Genomic DNA, 20,507 nt, shown 5'->3' with positions numbered 1-20,507 from the left:
CAAACAAAAACAGTAGATAATGTGCTTGTAAAGAATAGAATTCCTCAGAATAATCACAAATTTAGCAAAATGGCAGCAAAATACTTTGAAATAAAATTCTCTATCCAGTGATATCAATCTCCGTTGGGAGAAATTTAGCAAAATGATAGCAAAATACTTTGAATTTTGACTTTTACGCATATGACGTAAACGGTCAAAATCGGGCCATGTTCAAGGGTCGATTTGGTCAACCTCTGCAGATGATATTGTTTAAAGATTAACAGATTCTTGTAGAGAATAAAATTCCCTATCCAGTGATATCAATCTCCGTTGGGAGAAATTTAGCAAAATGATAGCAAAATACTTTGAATTTTGACTTTTACGCATATGACGTACACGGTCAAATTCGGGCCATGTTCAAGGGTCGATTTGGTCAACCTCCGCAGATGATATTGTTTAAAGATTAACAGATTCTTGTAGAGAATAAAATTCCCTATCCAGTGATATCAATCTCCGTTGGGAGAAATTTAGCAAAATGATAGCAAAATACTTTGAATTTTGATTTTTACGCATATGACGTACACGGTGAAATTCGGGCCATGTTCAAGGGTCGATTTGGTCAACCTCCGCAGATGATATTGTTTAAATGGCGATGGATTCTTGTAGAGAATAAAATTCCCTATCCAGTGATATCAATCTCCGTTGGGAGAAATTTAGCAAAATGATAGCAAAATACTTTGAATTTTGACTTTTACGCATATGACGTACACGGTGAAAATCGGGCCATGTTCAAGGGTCGATTTGGTCAACCTCCGCAGATGATATTGTTTAAAGATTAACAGATTCTTGTAGAGAATAAAATTCCCTATCCAGTGATATCAATCTCCGTTGGGAGAAATTTAGCAAAATGATAGCAAAATACTTTGAATTTTGACTTTTACGCATATGACGTAAACGGTCAAATTCGGGCCATGTTCAAGGGTCGATTTGGTCAACCTCCGCAGATGATATTGTTTAAAGATTAACAGATTCTTGTAGAGAATAAAATTCTCTATCCAGTGATATCAATCTCCGTTGGGAGAAATTTAGCAAAATGATAGCAAAATACTTTGAATATTGGTATTTACGCAAACTACGTAAACTGTCAAAGTGGTTGTTAAAGGTTGATGTGTTTTTTGTTTTTGTTTTTCAATGATTGATGTTTTTTTGTGTATTTTTTTTGATTTTTCTAATGTTAATTATAGTTATACTATGATTAATTTTTCAATTGATTTGTTTCTTTTCTGTGTAAGTGTACACATTTTTGTAAAATTTGGTGTACTTTAAAAAAAATATGTTTAATCTATTTTGGTATCGTACCTGCCACTTTTAAAACTATTTTGGTATGGTCTAGCTAAAATTCTGCCAGGATTCTGCCAGAATGACGGTGGTGAAATTTCGCGTTGCTCGCTTGCGCTTCGCACGCGCCTCTACCAACCGACGCAACTGTGGTGTGTGTTTTTTTAGAGAATATGTCATTTTTTTGAAAGTATTTTAATGAACGTATGAGCTTTTTTAATATTTGGCGGAACAATCTGTGAAAGTTTGACAGGGCACAGGCGCACAACCGACGCTGTGACATTCATATTGATCAATATTAATTTCAAAATATGCGTTATTGCATATTAATAACTTAACAATTTGTAACTAAAAATTTTAACAGTTTGAGTGTTGAATAACTTCAAAAGCATAGAATATTGTGTCAAAAAATATCTTTTTTAATGTTAGAGTAATTTTGGTTGTTTCCCTCCGGTTGCAAAATCATATTTTCATCCAACCCACAATGTTTGATAACATTTGTATTACTATTTTTTTCAAAGTTAAATTTAAGCTGGGCTGTACAATGATTCAAACTCTTGAGCTATGTGATGCTATGTGTCCAATTTGCTTGGAAATTCTTGTTGAGCCTGTCACACTATGTTGCGATCATGACTTGTGCAAAGTTTGCTATGAAAATCATTTTTTAAAAGGTGATTTTAAATGTCCTTTGTGCAAAACAAGGTATGTACAATTTACTTTACTTGTGTCATGTAAAAACATTCTACTAATCGCAAAACATGGGAATTCTAAATTCAATTTGTGTGTATATTCATATATTGGGGTTTCCTGCATTGGAAAAAAAGGTAATTTCTGCTAAACTAGATATGAATCCTGTTTCCCTGTATAAAGCACAATTAGTATTAGCGGTAGCCAATCAAGTTGTTACAAAAATTTTGCACCCCAAATTTTTTAAAATGCATGCGTAAATTTCATTACTTGCTTCACATGTGGAGTACCTTGGTCCTGCAAGATCTCATCAGAAACAGCAGGAGGATGTGCATTATTGTGTATTTATGTAAATATATTATTTAATAGCTTATAGTGATGATGAATTATCACATTGGGAAAGTTTGTTTGTCTGAAGACAGTGACAAATTGGGCTTCTATAAGACATTGCAGAATCTCTAGGGCAAATTTAACTTTGTTGGTAGATTGAATTCATGGGCCAGGAAGAAAGCTAAATATGGTACAATGGTTAATGAAGAAAAATGGAAACAAATCCAGGAACAATTTGGATCACTTATTGAAAGAAAAGAGTCTGGACAAGATACACATCAAGGTGATATAAATGTGGATTCATGTTGAATACATTCAAACTATTTTGCCTTTATTTTAAAATACGATAAGATTTTTGATTCTGGTGTTTAATGTTATCATGTACTTATTTTTTACCATAGAAAATTTTAAGTGCTTTTAGCTGCAACGGTTTGGTCAAGAACAGGGAACTTTTTTCAAATTTCAACATTTGACAGTTAGGTAAAACGGTGAATTTTTCACATATATATTATAATTAATTAGGCAGGATATTATGTGATGTTTCAACTCATAGCTCCAAATTTAATGATAGTTATCTCAGTAGATGCATTATTTAGAACTTCACATATGTGGGGGACCCATTAGTTTATGCTTGCTAAAACAAACAAAGGTTACAAAAACATTGGCTAATATGGGACCCATTACAAATAAGTGTAGGAAATATACATACGTTTCAAATAGAACATGGGGTATGTGCTCTAGCAATATGTGCTAAGCCACCCTTTAAAGAAGTGAATTTACTTTTGTCGTAAAAATCCAATGGCATTTTAAGTCATTGTCCAATAAGATTGTGAGGGCAGTGTTTCTCAAACTTTTTTACCTGCGACCCAAAAAAAAAAATTTATAAACACCTCACGACCCAAACCTTAAAAAATGTATTTTTTCTGATATGCATGAAAGAAAAAGACACAGACAACCATTTGTAGTACACAGTTCTATGAAAGAATGAGTGATTACAAACAAGGTTTATATGTTTAACTGTGCTGTTCAATAACGAGACATACTGCAATTTCGAGGCCACGTCATCGCTGCATAGGAGTCTGACCATGTAAAAATGGCTGCAGGCTGAACGAGCTTGATTCGTTCGACAACACTGCATAACACAGCACACATTGCGGCTTTACAGCAACATGATCATTGATAGAAGTGAATCCCAAATCTAAAAATTTGTCATTATATGAATACTTACTCATCCTTCAACGCTGACTATTACATCTCCCATGCTATGACGTTACAATCTCCATGTGTGTAACAGTAAAGTTGGAAGGCTATTGTCTGTATGTGGTAATGATTGGTTCATTTTACTGTACAACGTGGTCGAGTGAGGTGACTTTATTACTGCAATAAGTAAATTCATTTGTGTTTACTTAATTCAGTAATAGTTCGTTTGGGCAGAATTGAATTACCGCAGCGCGACCCATTTTTTTATCCTGCCCCACCCATATTTGGGTCGCGATCCATACTTTGAGAACCACTGGTGTCGGGGCTACATTATTAGCAAATAATTGGTTGTGTAAATATAAGGTGTTTTATTTTAGTAGAATAGTCTACACTTCTTAAACCTTAACAACAAGCTGGGTTGTTTAGAATTCAGATCATCTGTGGCCAAAATTGCAAAACCAGGGGAGATATATGAGGAGTATAAAAAACTAAAGCATGAATGGAGTTCTAAACGTAAAGCTGAAGATCATGAACAGGAAATTGCATCAAAGAACTATATTGAAGAATTATTATACAAAGAAAAACAGCAAGTTGAAAAAGAAAAAATGCAGTTGGTTGTAGATGAAGAATATGCCATTGCACTTAGCAAACAACTTGTAAGTATATTTTTATATTTTAAGTTCTCTTACTCAAGGGGCTCATATTGGTTTTTTTCTTTTTGTAATTATGGGCCCCCTTCCCTGAAGGGGACACATATTGATTTTACTCAAATTGTTTGTTGTTGTTTTCTTTTTTTTTCTTTCTTTTTTTTCTCTCCAAAGTTTGTCCGACTCGTTTTTCCATCAAATGTTTGATGGATTTGGCTGAAATTTACACAGATGGTAGATATAGTTATGTAGATGTGCATCCCACTTTATTTTTGTTGATAACCCCAGTATTTACCCCGCTAGCCCCCTAAAATGGGTATTTTTCCCCCGAAGTTTGTCCGACTCATTTTTCCATCAAATGTTTGATAGATTTGGATGAAATTTACACAGATGGTAGATATAGTTATGTAGATGTGCATCCCACTTTGTTTTTGTTGATAACCCCAGTATTTACCCCGCTAGCCCCCTAAAATGGGTATTTTCCCCCCGAAGTTTGTCCGACTCGTTTTTCCATCAAATGTTTGATGGATTTGGATGAAATTTACACAGATGGTAGATGTAGTTATGTAGATGTGCACCCCACTTTGTTTTTGTTGATAACCCCAGTATTTACCCCGCTAGCCCCCTAAAATGGGTGAGTTTGTAAACAGTGTCAGAATTGGCTGAAATTTGGATTTCTTGTATAGTATGCCATTTATAGGTGTCGATTGTTGTGTTCAACCCTGTAGTCCTAACATTTACCCCACAAGCCCCTAAAGTGTAAAACGTATTTGTATGTTACTGGGCACCACAAACGAAAGATTTCTTTGGCGCAATAGTGTTACAAGGGCAACCAGTTGTATGTTGCTCGTTGGCGGGTTTCTTGGTGGTCGTTTTTGCGCCATGGCAGTTAGGGGCTTGTTAACAGCCCTATGACGTCAGAAACATTAACAGTTATTGCTCAAAATGCCTCTAGTGGTCGAAATTTTAAACATTGGCGGATTGGGCTGAAATTTTGCAGTACTATTGATTGAGTCATTGTGGTTTTTGTATATTTTTTAGTTTGTGTGTCGAACCCAATTAGTTACCCTACTAGCCCCCCCCTAAAATGGGTCAGTTTTTTTGAAACGTTAAATAGGACATACTTCAAACAATATCTGGGATGAATCTAATTTTATAGTTTGTATTGTACATAGTATTATTATTTAAGCCCAGTGCCGATCACTGTGTTTTACCTTACAACACCCGACTTTCGCATGGTTATCTCTTGAAATGCATTATCTACAACTTTGCATGTGTGGGGACCCATGAGTTTTTGCCTGCAGAAATGACTAAAGTTATAAAAGACGGTGACTAATATAGGACCCAATACAAAATAAGCATAGGAAATATATTTATGTTTTAAAATAGGTTATTGTGTATATGCAAGGGCAATATGTGCTAAGCCACCCTTCTAGTTTATTAGTTTCCAAAGTCGGTTCTTCCAAAGTTTGACCCTGGTTGACTCCGTGGTTTATCCAAAGGACTCAACAACATTGTTAATAGCGGCTATAATTACTAAAGTATGTGATACAGGAGTTCATACTTTGTTGGTTGGCGCATTCTAAAGGATGCCGCGCAAGCAATTTTTCATCCCTTTACCGCCATATGATCCCTGAAGGGGATGCATCTTGATTTCACTCAGTTTTCTTTTCTTTTTTTCTCCAGTGAAGTTTGTCCAGGCATGAAATCTTTCATGGATTTTGATGAAAGTTTCACGGATGGTAGATATAGTTATGTAGATGTGCCATTGTTTGCCTTGATGACCATCGTATTTACCCCATTAGACTCCAAAGTGTAAAATGTTTTTGTATGTTGCTGCGCACCACAAATGAAAGATTTCTGTGGTGTAACAGTATAATAACGGCAACAGAGCATATGGTACTTGTGTTTCTGTATTACGTGGTGGAGTTTTTGCACATGCCATTTAGAGGGGTGCAGCCTTATGGCGTCAGAAGCGTTAACGAATGTTGCTATAACACATCTAGTGGTCAGAATTTATAGTTTTTAAACATTGTCCAATTTGGATAAAATTTTACATTACTGTTGATTGGGTCATTGTGATTTCATATGTTATAATTTTTGGTGTAGAACCCCATCAGTTGCCCCACTAACCCCCTAAAATGGGTGAATTTCTTTAAACAAGAAGGGAATTGAACTAGAAAGGTGGCTTAGCACATTTTGTCATTGCACATACACTATAGTCTATACCAGTGCTCTTCAACCTTTTTTGGTTTGGTGAACCCTTAAAGTTGTTGTGATGAACTCATGCACACTGTTTACTTAAAAGGTGAGATAAAAAGCGATACGAAAAATCATTATGCATATCGTCATGTCAATTAAACCGAGGGGAGCTGCCGAAGTTTTACACACTGTCAGTGAGAGTTCGATTCATTTGCTACCAACATGCCTAGCATATGTTCGAAAATTTTCTATGAAACATCAGCAAAAAAGCCAACACTCGATGTCCTAACATGACCCAAATGTAACACACACACTATCAAACTTGACACGAGGAAATAACACTGAAAAACCTACCCTACATCTTTTTCTAATAAAGTCAAAATATTGTGTCCAATATTAATGGTTCTTTAAAAGTTTGTGATGCACCCTTGTATGCCTTTTCGTACTGGTGCACCCCATGTGTATATTGGTGCACCCTAGCACCCTAGGGTGCACCATGCACACCGGTTGAAGAGCACTGGTCTATACCAGGGGTGGCCAGACCTGCTTTATGCTTGAGCCGCATTTTACTACACTTAGTTCTAAAACAGCTGGAACACAAAATTCCAAAACCAATTTATTCACTCACAGTGAAGAGTAGGCTATCAAACAATGATTATTGTTGTGTGGTGGTACTGCAAGTCTTTACCCGATCTGCAAGGTATTTATGGGTCCCCTTCCCTGAAGGGGACACATTATTTTTGTCCATATTTGTTTTCTTTTTTCTGTCTAACGCTGCTTTGCTATGTGCGTTTGGTCAAGAAAAAGTGCTTCAAAATAAAATCTTTACCCACCAAATACCCCATTAACCCCTAAAATGGGTAAAATTTATAAACAATTTTTAAATTGGATGAAAATTTGACAACTTGTAGAATTTGCTGTTTATATGTGTTGATTGTTGAGTTTTACTTTATTTTGGTACTATTCACCCTTTCTTTCCTATGTATAGAATACTAAATCGGACAAATTTCCAAAAATTTCTGAATTGAATCAGATTTGCATAGTTTGTACTTTTAATAGCATGATTATTTAAGACTCAAACTGATCACAGTGTTTTACATTACAACACCAAACTTACTGATGGTTTAAGGGTGAAAATTACATCCCAAATAGACGGAAAAAGCGACATGCTTTATTGTTGAAACGTTTTGGCAAATGCTCATGCCATCATCAGTGATATAAAGGCCACATCAATTACACCCGGTTATATACACTTGAGTCGCATAAAGGAATGATAAAAAGGTGCGAAACAAGCGTCTCATAAAAACGATAGATAAGAAAGGTGGGCAGAAGCGAGGTGTAAGCCACCTGCGAGTGTGTGTATGACGAAACAGGTGCAGAGCAACTACAACTTACAATATATTTACAAGCAAAGAACCATCAAAATATGCAATAAGTTAATTAGGTATTAGATAAATACAGAGGAACCAACTTAGAATCCATGTTTATTTCCGGTTTATAGCTATAAACCAGTGGTTCCCAACCTTTTTGTAGTCACGGACCCCTTTTATAAACTTTATCGGTCCGCGGACCCCCAACGTAATTATGGGTCCCCTTCCCTGAAGGGGACACATATTGTTTTTGTCTATATTTTTTTTTTTTTTTTCTTTTTTTCTTTTTTTCTTTCTAACGCAGATTTGTTCCCACGTTTTGGTCAAGAAAGAATGGTTCAAACTTTTTCAAATTTACACACATTACAGATATTGGTCTAAAGATGGTCCATGTGAATTTTGACCCCGTTTGATCCCTCGGTTCACCCACAGCCCCCCAAACCGTGAAATTTTTAGCGCGGATTTGTTCCCACGTTTTGGTCAAGAAAGAATGGTTCAAACTTTTTCAAATTTACACACATAATAGGTATTGGTCTAAAGATGGTCCATGTGAATTTTGACCCCGTTTGATCCCTCGGTTCACCCACAGCACCCCAAAACGTGAAATTTTTAGCGCGGCTATTGTTCCCACGTTTTGGTCAAGAAAGAATGGTTCAAACTTTTTCAATTTTACACACATTACAGATATTGGTCTAAAGATGGTCCATGTGAATTTTGACCCCGTATGACCCAGAGATTCACCCACAGGCCCCCGAAACGTAAATGTGTCTAACGCTCGTTTGGTCAAGAAAGACACTGTAGGCAGAAGTACCAAGAGAGTAACTCACTGGTTTACGATAGCGGGAGGGCTCAGCTTGACGTAGGACAGACGGTTTACGAGACATCGTTTCAGTGATTAGAAATCAGCTGTTTTGCACAGCAATGCTATGTCGTTTTATTAAGTTATCACTCACATTTTTAGTTTTGGCGAAGGTTTTACACCTATGACGTGATTTAAGCCTAATAACCGTGCTTTGGTTTTGTATATGTCAAGCAAAACTTTGTTAATAAAAGTTAAGATGAAAAAATTAACTTGACTTTTTTGCCAAATAAATGTTTTTTTAAATGCTCGCTGTCAGGTTGGCCGCCGCATGATCACGGGTTACTTAAGGTCAACTAGTCGGTATTACAAACACAGCTCAGAACTTTCTTCATAACGTAGCGTTTTTTTAACAATCAATTTAGGAGTCAATACTCAAGGCATGTATAAATTAGGCTTAACAGTATTGTTGAACACGAATGACGGCGTGCTATTGAAAACGGTGTCAAAAGGTCAAACAGTCGTTTGGCGTGTGCACCCTAAAAGGTTACTACAGGTCAATGGTACTCGTTTTGCGAAACAAAGTTAAATGAAAAACAATTTGTTATGTATAAACTTGTAGCAAATTGCTTTTTAATTTAAAGTGTCTGTAACACAACTGTTACAGCTTTCTAAAAAAAATTGCCCGACCTTGGAGGACTATATCTGGGTTAAAGCAAGAGATTAGATTTAAGTCTTTGTTACGTTTTTTTAATGTTTTTGTAATTACATGACAATAATAGTGCAAAAAGAATACGAACATTTTTTTTTATTGTTGGGTTAATGCTTGCTAAAAATTTGTCCTTAAGAATGTAAAAATCACCGCAACATTTGTTTACCGTAAATCCGCACAAACATGCGTGTGGGGACCCATTAGTTTTTGTTTACAAAAACAATCATATGTGTAGATCAAATGATGTGTATAGTAAATTGGTAAATATCGTATAGAATATATAAAATGGAAGTATATCAGAAAGCCACTCTTCTAGTTTAGTCTATTTTCGTTTCCTACATTTTACGTTATTATACGTTTTTTGGGGGCAGAATTTTATTCAACCTTCAAAGTCCTTTAATCTCAATAAAGTTACTGTAGTGTGGCAGTCAATGCACTAAAAGGGATAAATTTTCTAGTGTACAATACTTAAAACAAAGCACTAAGAATTATATTGTTAATGTCTGTTGTGATGTCACAATGTAGGTAACAATCACAAGTTTTCCTAATCCAAGGGTTTGATAAACAGTTTGCACTTATATACAGGACTGTAAAAACGGTCTGGGAACTTAAAAATATTGTACTGTTATTAATACTGCTACAAATGTTTGCCTCCACGGACCCCCTGAAACCATCTCACGGACCCCTTGGGGGTCCGCGAACCCCAGGTTGGGAACCACTGCTATAAACCATATTAAATACATCACATGCTAATCATTATGTATGTCACAAATGCACAGTGTTGTCATAGCCCCTACTGATTTCCAAACCCTTTATGGTATTTTGCGACGGGTACAAAGACCACATGGGATCGAATACATGCTACATGGGATTGAATACATGCGACATGGGATCGAATACATGCTACTAGCATTCAAATACTCTATGAATACCTGCTTGGATGTATTCGAATTTATGAATATTTTTTCAGTTGTTAAGTGCATTAATTCGAATTGTCGTCTTCATGAATACTTAACAAAAATACAACTACTGACATTTCGAATGCTATTCGAATAAAATCAACAATGTATTCATATTCGTAAAAACTATGTGATTTTAAGTTTCAGCAATTAGAATTTTATTCGAATTGGCATGTCTAATTGTTTGTATTCACGAATTGTTCGGTTGACGCAAGAGGCCTACAATTCGAATAGCATTCGAATGTACCCAATCTGGTATTCATATTCAAATTTTACTTGTGTCACAGAAAATAATCCAGGTAAACTAGTATCTTACAATAATCAATATTTACATTAACAAACTGCTAATTTTTCCACAATGACAGCAAAACAAGATTCAACTCAAACAAAAATTATTTAACGAAAACGTAATGGACAAATACACATACAGTGTACATACAGCACACATCACAGAAGAAAATGTTTGTTGATTTTTATATACATATACGCTGTCAAAATCTACGGTCAAAAAATCTTTCCACTTGTACTGAAAACCCGCTCAACAGGAGCAGAGGTAGAGGGAATGGCAAGAAATATATTCGCCATTTTTAGGAAATTTTGTGCATTCTTTTTTCCGGGGTTTCTTCTCCACTGCACGTTTGTGGAAATTATCCAGCTAACTCTTCGTCCTTTGACAGTGGCCGTAGTGCTGATGTCAGAACACATGGTGCTTTTGGCATAAAACTGAACAGAGAAAATTAGCACGAACTTTTTTCATTGTCGGACATGTTTGACTCTATGTCGCCCTCTTCATCCTGCGCTGCTACTATTTTTGCTGCCAGTGAATGTGAAATCTTGCACGTTTTTGACAAAAGCATCCGTCTAAGTATGTCCTTTTCGTCTTCATTCAAACACCATTTCAATTTAAACCAAGGGTCTAGCATCGTAGCAATTTGGTAAACGGACCCCATCAGTGTAGACCGACAGCCGCTTTTTTAAAGATCATTGCATGGCCTCCAAAGTAGGAATGTTGTATCGAGTAGAGCTTTGGCTCTGGGCACCGTGTTAAGACCCAGCACACAGGGTATAATAACACCTGATGAGACATGTTTTTCTTTTTGACATATCACAGCGGCTTGCTCAAATGGAGCAAGCAGCTCACAAAAATCAGCCAGTACAATTCGTTCATGGTTACTTAATTTCGCACACTCCAGGTTTTCTAGCACGTCCTGTAGCATGTTAAGCACTGATTGTATCATTGATAGTTCGGAGTTCCAACGGGTTGGTGTAGCACATTGCATTCTCCAAATCAATCCAAAACATTTCACGCTATTGTGGACCTTCTAGCATAGCTTACGATTGTTGTGACTTTTAAAATATATTTTTTATTGCCCCACTTTCCTTTAAACCAGTGGTTCTTAACCTTTTTGGTGAAGTTTCCCACTAAAGGTAATCAACAAGTTCAAATTTCCCCCTCTTTGTTATTTTTATATTGATGTTTTGTGCCCTTCATTAACAAAACAATGTGTTCTTCGAATAAAATAGTTTTGTGACACGCTTTTGTCGGGACCTGCAAGAGCTTACTGCAATCTTAATAGGTTTAAAAAGTGCTTTAATGAGAGAGTAAAATTGTGTGGAATATCGAAGAGTCCTCTCTGCTTGCAATACTGATTTTTGCATCACAATTAACTTAAGAAAGGCATTTATTTGCACACAATGACAAAGGCATTGATACTGTTAATCTTGTCTGTGGTGTACAAACGGCCTTCGGATTTTTATGCGTCTTGTGAAACTGGGTGAAATTAATCTTAAATGTTGTTGAGGGAATACTGCAGTAAATTAACTTTAAACGGTTAACTCAAGGCCTGATCAGATTTGCAGGCTGGAGTTTAGTGAGCCCTGACTTGCACAATTTCCCTCTACATGCACTCAATTTCCCACTAGTGGGAAATTTCCCACCGGATAAGAACCACTGCTTTAAACCATCCTTTATCACTAGTTGTAATGTGTGTGCAAAACAAGGATTGTGTTTCCTCAGCAAACGGCAGACATCGCCTTCCGCGTCGGTGTTAATTTCACAATCTGACCCAGCTTCGCCATCCTCATCACTATCTGTTTCATCCATTTCATATCAGGGCAATGAGAAAGCCTTGACCATGGTTGAAACATTGTCAGTTACAACATGTAAAATCTTATTGCTGATACCAAACTGCAAGATACAATTTTCAAACTGACTCAAAATATTGTCAGCAGTGTGCCTTCCCCTAAATCTTTTGTATGTTAACATTGCTGACTGCAGAGTCCAATCTGGAGTTATAAAATGGCTCCCAAAAAACTTCTCATCTGCCTACTGCTCCAGGTGCCCACCGTAACGCTAATTCCAGGTGCACCATTCATTGCACTATTTATGCTGCATTCGATGCTTTAGTTTACACTGTTGTTCAATCAATGTGGAAGATAGATGTTTTAGACTATGTTAGCTAAAATGTGGATCCAAGGCAGCTATTAGACCCCCAAAAGAAAGTGGCAAGAGAGATCCTGCAACAAAATCAACCACTTTGTTTGTAATGTATACTTGACGGACATATGAGATCTCATATTTCTTTTTAGTAGATTTTATGTAGTCTGTGATGTCTGTTTGACTTTTTGTCCAACACATCTGGATGCTTTCTCCTTAAACAGAAGCAACGTTTATTGTAAGTAAGTAGCCAATACAAGCTAAATTAAAGTTTTAAATTATTTACTGTATTACTAAAAGTGAACAAAAATAATATTGTTTTAGATCAACTGTTACCTTCAAATGTGCAATTAAATTTGATGTTGTAGTTTCAACAGTAAATATTTTGGCCTCGTATACTTTACAGGTAGCTTCTTTCCTTTAATCACCCGGTGGTATTGTAAAGTACACATGAACAACTGATTTTTGAGTACAGGATTCCAACATGTTTGGTTTTAATCAAATAGCTTTTTCTAATCTTTACACCAAAAAAATACCCTATAAAAATCGTCTTATTTAAAGCCAATATTGGAGCTACACAATACACTTTCAAAACCAATTTCTTTACCTTGCGCACTGAAACAAATCGAAACCAAAATTTCCATGCTAAAGTTGACAGGTCCGCTCTACACACACAAATACAAACGGCCATGTGCTAGGAAAAACTCAATGCTGCCTGCTTTGCACCACAATAACACCTATGTGGCGTCACACCCAAAATCATTCTTGTCATTGTTTTGCAACAACAAAGTAAAGTTGTCATTTAAAAGCTATTAACGATTCGAATGGTATTCAAATGAATGTAGTCATGTTTTCGATTTTTCAAATTCTTATGTTCGTAAAGCTATGAACCATTCAAATTGTATTCAAACGAATGCAGGCGTGTATTCGATTTTTCAACTTCTTACGTTAATAAAAAAACAAACAATTCGAATGAATTTAGCCATGTACTGTAATCGATTTTTCAACTTCTTACGTTAATAAAAAAACAATTCGAATTGTATTCTAATGAATTTAGCCATGTACTGTATTCGATTTTTCGAAAATGTCTGTAACATTCACCAACAATTCAAACTGTATTCAAATAAATGCAATCAAGCTTTTGTATTCATGAATAGTTGATTGAATAGTTAACCTTTACTATTCCAATTGTATTCGTGTATTACCGGACAAAAGCAAAAATCATTCGAATACAGCACGAGGGCGGCAACACCTGTATTCGATTACGAATGGCCCCATGTCTGACAAAGACCATCAACATATATAAGGAAAAGTGTACATTTTAACAGATGGTAAGAGCACACATTTATATTGGTTCCACATACCCGATATAAACAACAAAATTGGATTAAAATCTGACTGGATTCGAATCCAACAGATTAGATATTCTACTTTGAACATCCCTAGTGGGACCCATTTGTTTTTGTTTGCAAAAACAATTCTTTTTTTTTCCAAATACAATTGTTAGTCGGTCAAATGGTTTGTATAGTAAATCAATTTTCCTTTTTAATGCAATACATATGGTTCTTTGCTTACCAAAATGCTTTTTTAACTATTATAGTAAACTTTTTGGTTTGGTAAGTAATTTAGTAAGGAAATAACCAAAAGTTTATTATTGTAGAATCCTGGACCCATATCCATTTCAGCTAAAAAAAAACTGAGGCCCTGTTCTTCATCCAGAAGTCCTTTAAAAAGTTGGTAACTTTAGTTTCATGTTTTCAGTCAGCAAACTAAGTTCAACACTTTTAATATGCTTTGTAAGGATTTCCTTCCTGCATTACTATAGCCATAGTGCAAGTAAAGCTGTAAGAAAAAAAAAACGATACAGTTACTTTGTTACAAATAATCACATGTAACTTTTTCATTCTGTTACCCTTCTTTTTTACACACATTGTTGTTGGTTGTTTGAAGTTCATTATTTTGTTGTTTTTCGGTGAAGTTTCGGTGTCCATGCACTTTTGGCATGAAATATTTGATGAATTTGGATGAAACTTTCACAGGTGGTAGATATAGTTACCTGCTTCGTTTGACTTGATAACCTCAGTATTTATCCGTTTAAAGTGGAAAAAGGTATATAAGATGTTGCTTGTTAAGTTTTGCCCTGTAGCCAGATTAGTTACCCCAGTAGCCCCCTAACATGGGTGAATGTTTATACCATGTGCAATTTGGATGATATTTGAACAGTTTGCATTTGCCACATTTATCTCATAAAATGATTAATAACTAAGATTATTAAAGACGGTAGCTAGCACCCTTTATGAATAAAATGTAGGAAACATTAATGTTTCCAAATAGGTTACAGTGTATATGCAATGGCAAAATGTGCTAAGTCACCCTTCAAGTTTTTCCTTAAGATGCTAATAATAATCACACCATTTTTATCCTGCAAACAATTCTCATAAACATGTGTGTTAGCACCCATTGGTTTTTGCTTGTAAAGACAATCATGTCGGTAGACAAAATGGTCTTTATAATACACTGGCAAAGGAGAAATATTACATACAAAATATATATACAAAAGCCACCTTTCTGGTTTGTTGTACCTTTGCCTTAACAGCTAACGCTAGTGTGCTCTGATTGGCGACAAACCTTCTCTTACATTTATTTATGTCCAACAACTTTATCCACACATAATCAAAACAACCAATTCACGAGTCCGGCGCTACTTCAAATTATTTCCATTCTATCTTTTAAATTGTTAGATGGGGACTCTTATAAAGCTTGCATTACAATGATTAAGGTAATTGGCATTAACTCGCTATGACCATTTCTCATAGATAAAACCATAAACACTGCAACGGGTATCGGCGAAACGATAAAACTGGCACATTAGAACAATAACAAAACAATGGCGTCTGTAACAATAGATTCTAGACCAGGGGTCGGCAACCCCTGGCATGCATGCCAAGGTTGGCACTCGAGGTGGTTTTTCATGGCACACCAACCGATTTGCTTTTGAGTTTTATCATGCCATGGTCTTAAAATTCAAACTTGCATGCACAAATGCTCTGCTTTCTCTTTAATTTTGATATCTGCGGGTACAAACCACTATTATTATGGGTCCCCTTCCCTGAAGGGGACACATATTGTTTTTGTCCGTATTTTTTTTTTCTTTTTTTCCGTCTAACGCGGATTTGTTCCCACGTTTTGGTCAAGAAAGAATGGTTCAAACTTTTTCAAATTTACACACATTACAGATATTGGTCTAAAGATGGTCCATGTGAATTTTGACCCAGTTTGATCCCTCGGTTCACCCACAGCCCCCAAAAACGTGAAATTTTTAGCGCGGATTTGTTCCCACGTTTTGGTCAAGAAAGAATGGTTCAAACTTTTTCAAATTTACACACATTACAGATATTGGTCTAAAGATGGTCCATGTGAATTTTGACCCCCGTTTGATCCCTCGGTTCACCCACAGCCCCCCAAAACGTGAAATTTTTAGCACGGCTATTGTTCCCACGTTTTGGTCCAGAAAGAATGGTTCAAACTTTTTCAAATTTACACACATTACAGATATTCGTCTAAAGATGGTCCATGTGAATTTTGACCCCGTTTGATCCCTCGGTTCACCCACAGCCCCCCAAAACGTGAAATTTTTAAATCGGCTATACTTGCTAAAGCAGAAGAAGCCCTATGGTGCAGAAATATTTAAAAAAAATAACAATTGTTTAAGCAGGCTATTCGTTTAGTATTTAAAATTTTGCCAGTTACCTTTACAACCCATAATATGCGTACGCTATCAGTCAGATATAAGTCCCAAGGGAGGAATTCACTGGTTTACGATTAAAGTCGCAGAGCGGGAGTGCTCAGCTTGACATCCGGACAGACGTGTTTTACGAGACAGTCGTTTGGGTGATTAGAAATCAGCTGTTTTTGTGTGCAGCAATGCTGTGTCGTTTTATTGAGTTACTACGCGCATTTTCAGTTTTGGCGAAGGTTTTACACCTAAGACGTAATTTAATCTCAATAAACGTACTTCGGTTTCGTTTATGTCGGGCAAAACGTCGTTGATCAACATAAATATGAAAAAATAAACTTAACTTTTTAAAACGCCGCGATAAATGTTCTTTAAATTCTCTTTGTCAGCTTGGCCGTCGCATAACCACGGGTCACTAACGGTCAACTTGTAGGCATTACAACACAGTTACGAATTTTTCGTCATAACGTATCTTCTTTATTTTTGACAAATCAATTCAAGAATCAGTACTTAAGTCATGTATAAATTAGGCTAAACGGTATTGTTGAACACTGAGGACTGCATGCTGTTAAAAACAGTGTCAAAGGGTCATTAAACGGTCGTTTTTTGCGAAACAAAGTTAAGTGAAAAACAAGGTGTTATGTATACCTTTGTAGCAAACGACTTTTTTATATAGTGTCTAATATAACAGTTAAGGCTTTCTAGGAAAATTTATGTTTAAATACTGAACTTGAACGACAATATCAAGGTCAAAGCAAGAGATTAAATTGAAAGTATTTTTCCCGTTCTTTTTTCACCGTTTTTTTGTAACTATATGTCAATAATGATGCAAAAAGAATATGGACAAAAACTTTTAAAGTTAAGTTAATGCTTTTATCTACAAAATCTAAAAATAACCGCAACATAGGTTTACTGTAAATCCGCATAAACGCGCGTGTGGGGACCCATTCGTTTTTGCTTGCAAAAACAATCATACATATAGATAAATTGTGTATAGTGTAGTAAGTTGGTAAATGTCGTATAGAATATATAAAATGGAAGTATATCAGAAAGCCACTTTTCTAGTTTAGAAAAAAGTTGGCATGTGAGACCATTAACACATGGAAATATCAAGAAAATTGGCATGCGTCGCCTGAAAGGTTGCCGACCCCTGTTCTAGACAGACAGATATTGCCCATGATCTGCAGGAACTGGGTCGCAGGATGTTGTCATGGGACGGTCTAGAACAGGGTCGGCAACCTTTTAGGTGACGCTTGCCAATTTACTTGTTATTTCCATGTGTTAATTACCACGTATCCCAACATTTTTCTAAATAATTGTGGTTCGAGCCAGCAGATATAAATAATAAAGAGAAAGCAAGAGTGTTTGGTGCATGTAAGGCTGAATTTTAAGACAACGGCATAATAAAAACTATAACCAATCAGTGTAACAGGTTAAATTGTTACTTAAATATGAACAAATCGGTTGGCATGCCATAAAAAACAGCTTGCATGCTCACCTTAGCATACATGCCAGGGGTTGCCGACCCCTGGTCTAGAACATTTGTGACAATTATATAATTTGGCAATATATAGAAAAGCCACTCTTCTAGTTATTGCTTTGTGTTTCAGAGCGGAGATGCCATGGAATTCAAAAATACTTAACAGGCACACAAAATGTCAAACTTCAAAATGACACTTGAAGCAATTTTGTTTTGGTATTTCATGAACCAGAGACATACCAATCTTGATGAATCTTGGCAGCTGATATTTCATGGGGTGTATCAGCTGTAACAAGACAGCGTTTTTGCCATTATATGTTTGGCTGTCTGAAGCAAATTATACAAACATTTATTACAGTTGTGTAATCATGATGGTGTTTAAGGAAAAAGTAGTTTGTGTGAAAAATATTTGGAACCAACAATGTGCCACGGCTCTGATTATATTTTATCAGCAAATGCAGTGTGAAATAAATTTTAAACCAAGTTTTGATCCTAGTTTTTGAGTAAACACTAAACTTGGTGTGCTGGAGCAATGGTCGATTATGATCCTGCTCTTTCTTTTAATAGTGCTTTGCTTGAAATGTTTGCCACAGTAATATAGTCTGCTATAAACATTATCAAAGGTTAATTAATATTTTGATTCTGTACATGTGATTTCTAGTAGTCTAATCAAAAGTGGTAATGCACTGTGGCGCTGTTATATGAAACTTGTTTGTATTGACGACCCATCAAAAGGAAAGAATTCATTCTCAAGACAAAAAAATTTGGGTTTAGCTTGTAAACAATAAATTATATTTTAATATGTGTTTACTTGTATTCACAACATTGAATCACTGTTTGGAAAATATTTGGTGTAGCAAACCTTTCAAGTCAAGTTTAATGACTGAATAATGATAACTTGAAGGGTGGCTTTGCACATATTGTCATTGCACATACACTATGGCCTATTATGAACAATTGGAATATTCCCTTTATTTTTTTTATCAACTAACGGTTTTTGTAACTTTTGTTTCTTCAGGCAGAAACTTATACATTCAAATAGTAAATTACACATTTCAAACAATCACTATAAAAGTTTGGCCCTGTAAGGTCAAAATATTCTGCTTAAATAATCATGTTATGTGAGGTACAAACTATCCAAATCTCATTCGATTAATTAGTTTAGTAGTTGATTTTGCTATTAATAGATGTTAATTATTGGGTTTCAGTCTGTAGCTCTAATAGTTACCCTTCTCCCTTTGAAAATAAGGCAACTTCAACAAATGCTGAATTTCATAGCAATATACTCTAAAATGCATTATGTTCAACCTTGTGTGTTTGGGGACCCATGAGTTTCTGCATACAGAAACAAACCAAGGTTATAAAAAAGTTGGCAAATACGGAACCCTAGATAAACTAAGCATAGGAAATATATGAACGTCTTAAAATAGGTTATACTATATGTGCAATTGCAAAATGTGCTAAGCCATCCTTCTAGTTTACATTTTTGTTCAGTCAAATTGTTACCCCTAGGGTTGGCCCGATATCCGATATTTTACACAAAAAGTACTGTGATTCGATACTGAATGTGTCAACATCTAAAAAACGTTGTTCACATTAAAATGTCATTCATTGTACATATTATTTTAGCACAGTGGTTCCCAACCTTTCGTGGACCATGACCCCTTTAAAGTAACTTTTTGGCCTCATGGCCTCCTTCAAGTTGCCATGTAGGGCCTGTGGCCCCCTTATAATGTAGATAGCAATCTCGCGTTGGAATGCGGTATTAATTTTGGCCTTAAACAGGTCTAATAGAGTAAATGAGCGACTAAACCTCACTACAAACAAATAGTATGTGAAATAGTCGATTAAATTCGGGAATAAAGTTAAAGTGAAAATGACTTTTAGTGGGTGTTTCTTGTGAATCTATGCCCGTGGCCCCCCTGGGGGGCCATGAGCCCTTGTTGGGAACCACTGTTTTAGCACAACAACACCAACTTGTATTCAAAAATTATTAAACTGTTGTTGTGATGACTTTCTTGGGCCAACTTTAATAAGTCCAAGATGTTTAGTTTGTGCAGCCAATTCATTACATTTAGCGTCCGTTTGTAAAGCAGTACACCGGCCTTAACTTGGTCCATTGTGACCTTAGTTAAGGCCCAGTCTGCAGAACATGGCAGTTCCCGACGAGATCTCGTGCGTGCAGGACTTACATGTCCCGCGTGCACGACCCATAAGTTTGCGTGTTATATCTATTTTAGCAGGCACAAAGCAAGTAAAAGAGGTTAAGACAGACGCATATTTCCAAAATGTAATCTATTTCGCATATGGGGCTTTTTTAACCAATCACAGGTATCCTTTTCACCGCCGCTTCGTCAGTCCAAACCAATCAGAGAACACTTTGCCTTTGACCAATCACAGGACACGATGCGTGACAACCAGTGATGCACCGAAGTTTCGGTTGGCCGAAACATTTCGGCCGAATACGCTGTTTTTCGATGTTTCGGTTTCGGCCCGAACTTTTTTGACAATTCGGCCGAAACCGAACTTTTTGATTGCATGGAATTAATACCCCGACTTTCATTTTCGCCAATACGAAACATCATAAATTAACTATTTGTTGTATCTATAAAATACCTGCCACATTGTCTG

At 36.1% G+C, this 20,507-nt stretch overlaps 1 protein-coding gene across 4 annotated transcripts; it reads left to right on the top strand.

Annotated features, from left to right (window-relative positions):
- The first annotated feature begins 1,384 nt into the window (after positions 1-1,384).
- LOC145212818 (E3 ubiquitin-protein ligase rnf168-like) lies at positions 1,385-18,682 on the top strand. 4 transcript variants are annotated; one of them, XR_013856791.1, is made up of 6 exons: positions 1,385-1,469; positions 1,839-2,019; positions 2,490-2,617; positions 3,961-4,190; positions 12,241-13,991; positions 14,321-14,385. XR_013856791.1 is itself a non-coding variant. In XM_080081074.1 (6 exons), the coding sequence occupies exons 1-6, from the start codon at positions 1,400-1,402 to the stop codon at positions 18,075-18,077; spliced, it is 753 nt and encodes a 250-aa protein (XP_079937200.1). In that variant the 5' UTR covers positions 1,385-1,399; the 3' UTR covers positions 18,078-18,682. The 4 variants fall into 4 exon arrangements, 3 of the variants coding, with proteins under 3 accessions (XP_079937200.1, XP_079937202.1, XP_079937203.1); XM_080081074.1 differs by lacking the exon at positions 12,241-13,991 and adding an exon at positions 18,007-18,682 and having other exon boundaries at positions 14,321-14,393; XM_080081076.1 differs by lacking the exons at positions 12,241-13,991; positions 14,321-14,385 and adding an exon at positions 18,007-18,682.
- The last annotated feature ends 1,825 nt before the right edge of the window (positions 18,683-20,507 follow it).

The sequence above is a fragment of the Phallusia mammillata genome, chromosome 2 (genome assembly GCF_965637545.1).
Source record: "Phallusia mammillata chromosome 2, kaPhaMamm4.hap1.1, whole genome shotgun sequence".
NCBI classification, from domain to species: domain Eukaryota; kingdom Metazoa; phylum Chordata; class Ascidiacea; order Phlebobranchia; family Ascidiidae; genus Phallusia; species Phallusia mammillata.
The sequence above is the reverse complement of the archived record's forward strand: the minus strand, read 5'-3'. Positions and strand labels throughout refer to the sequence as shown.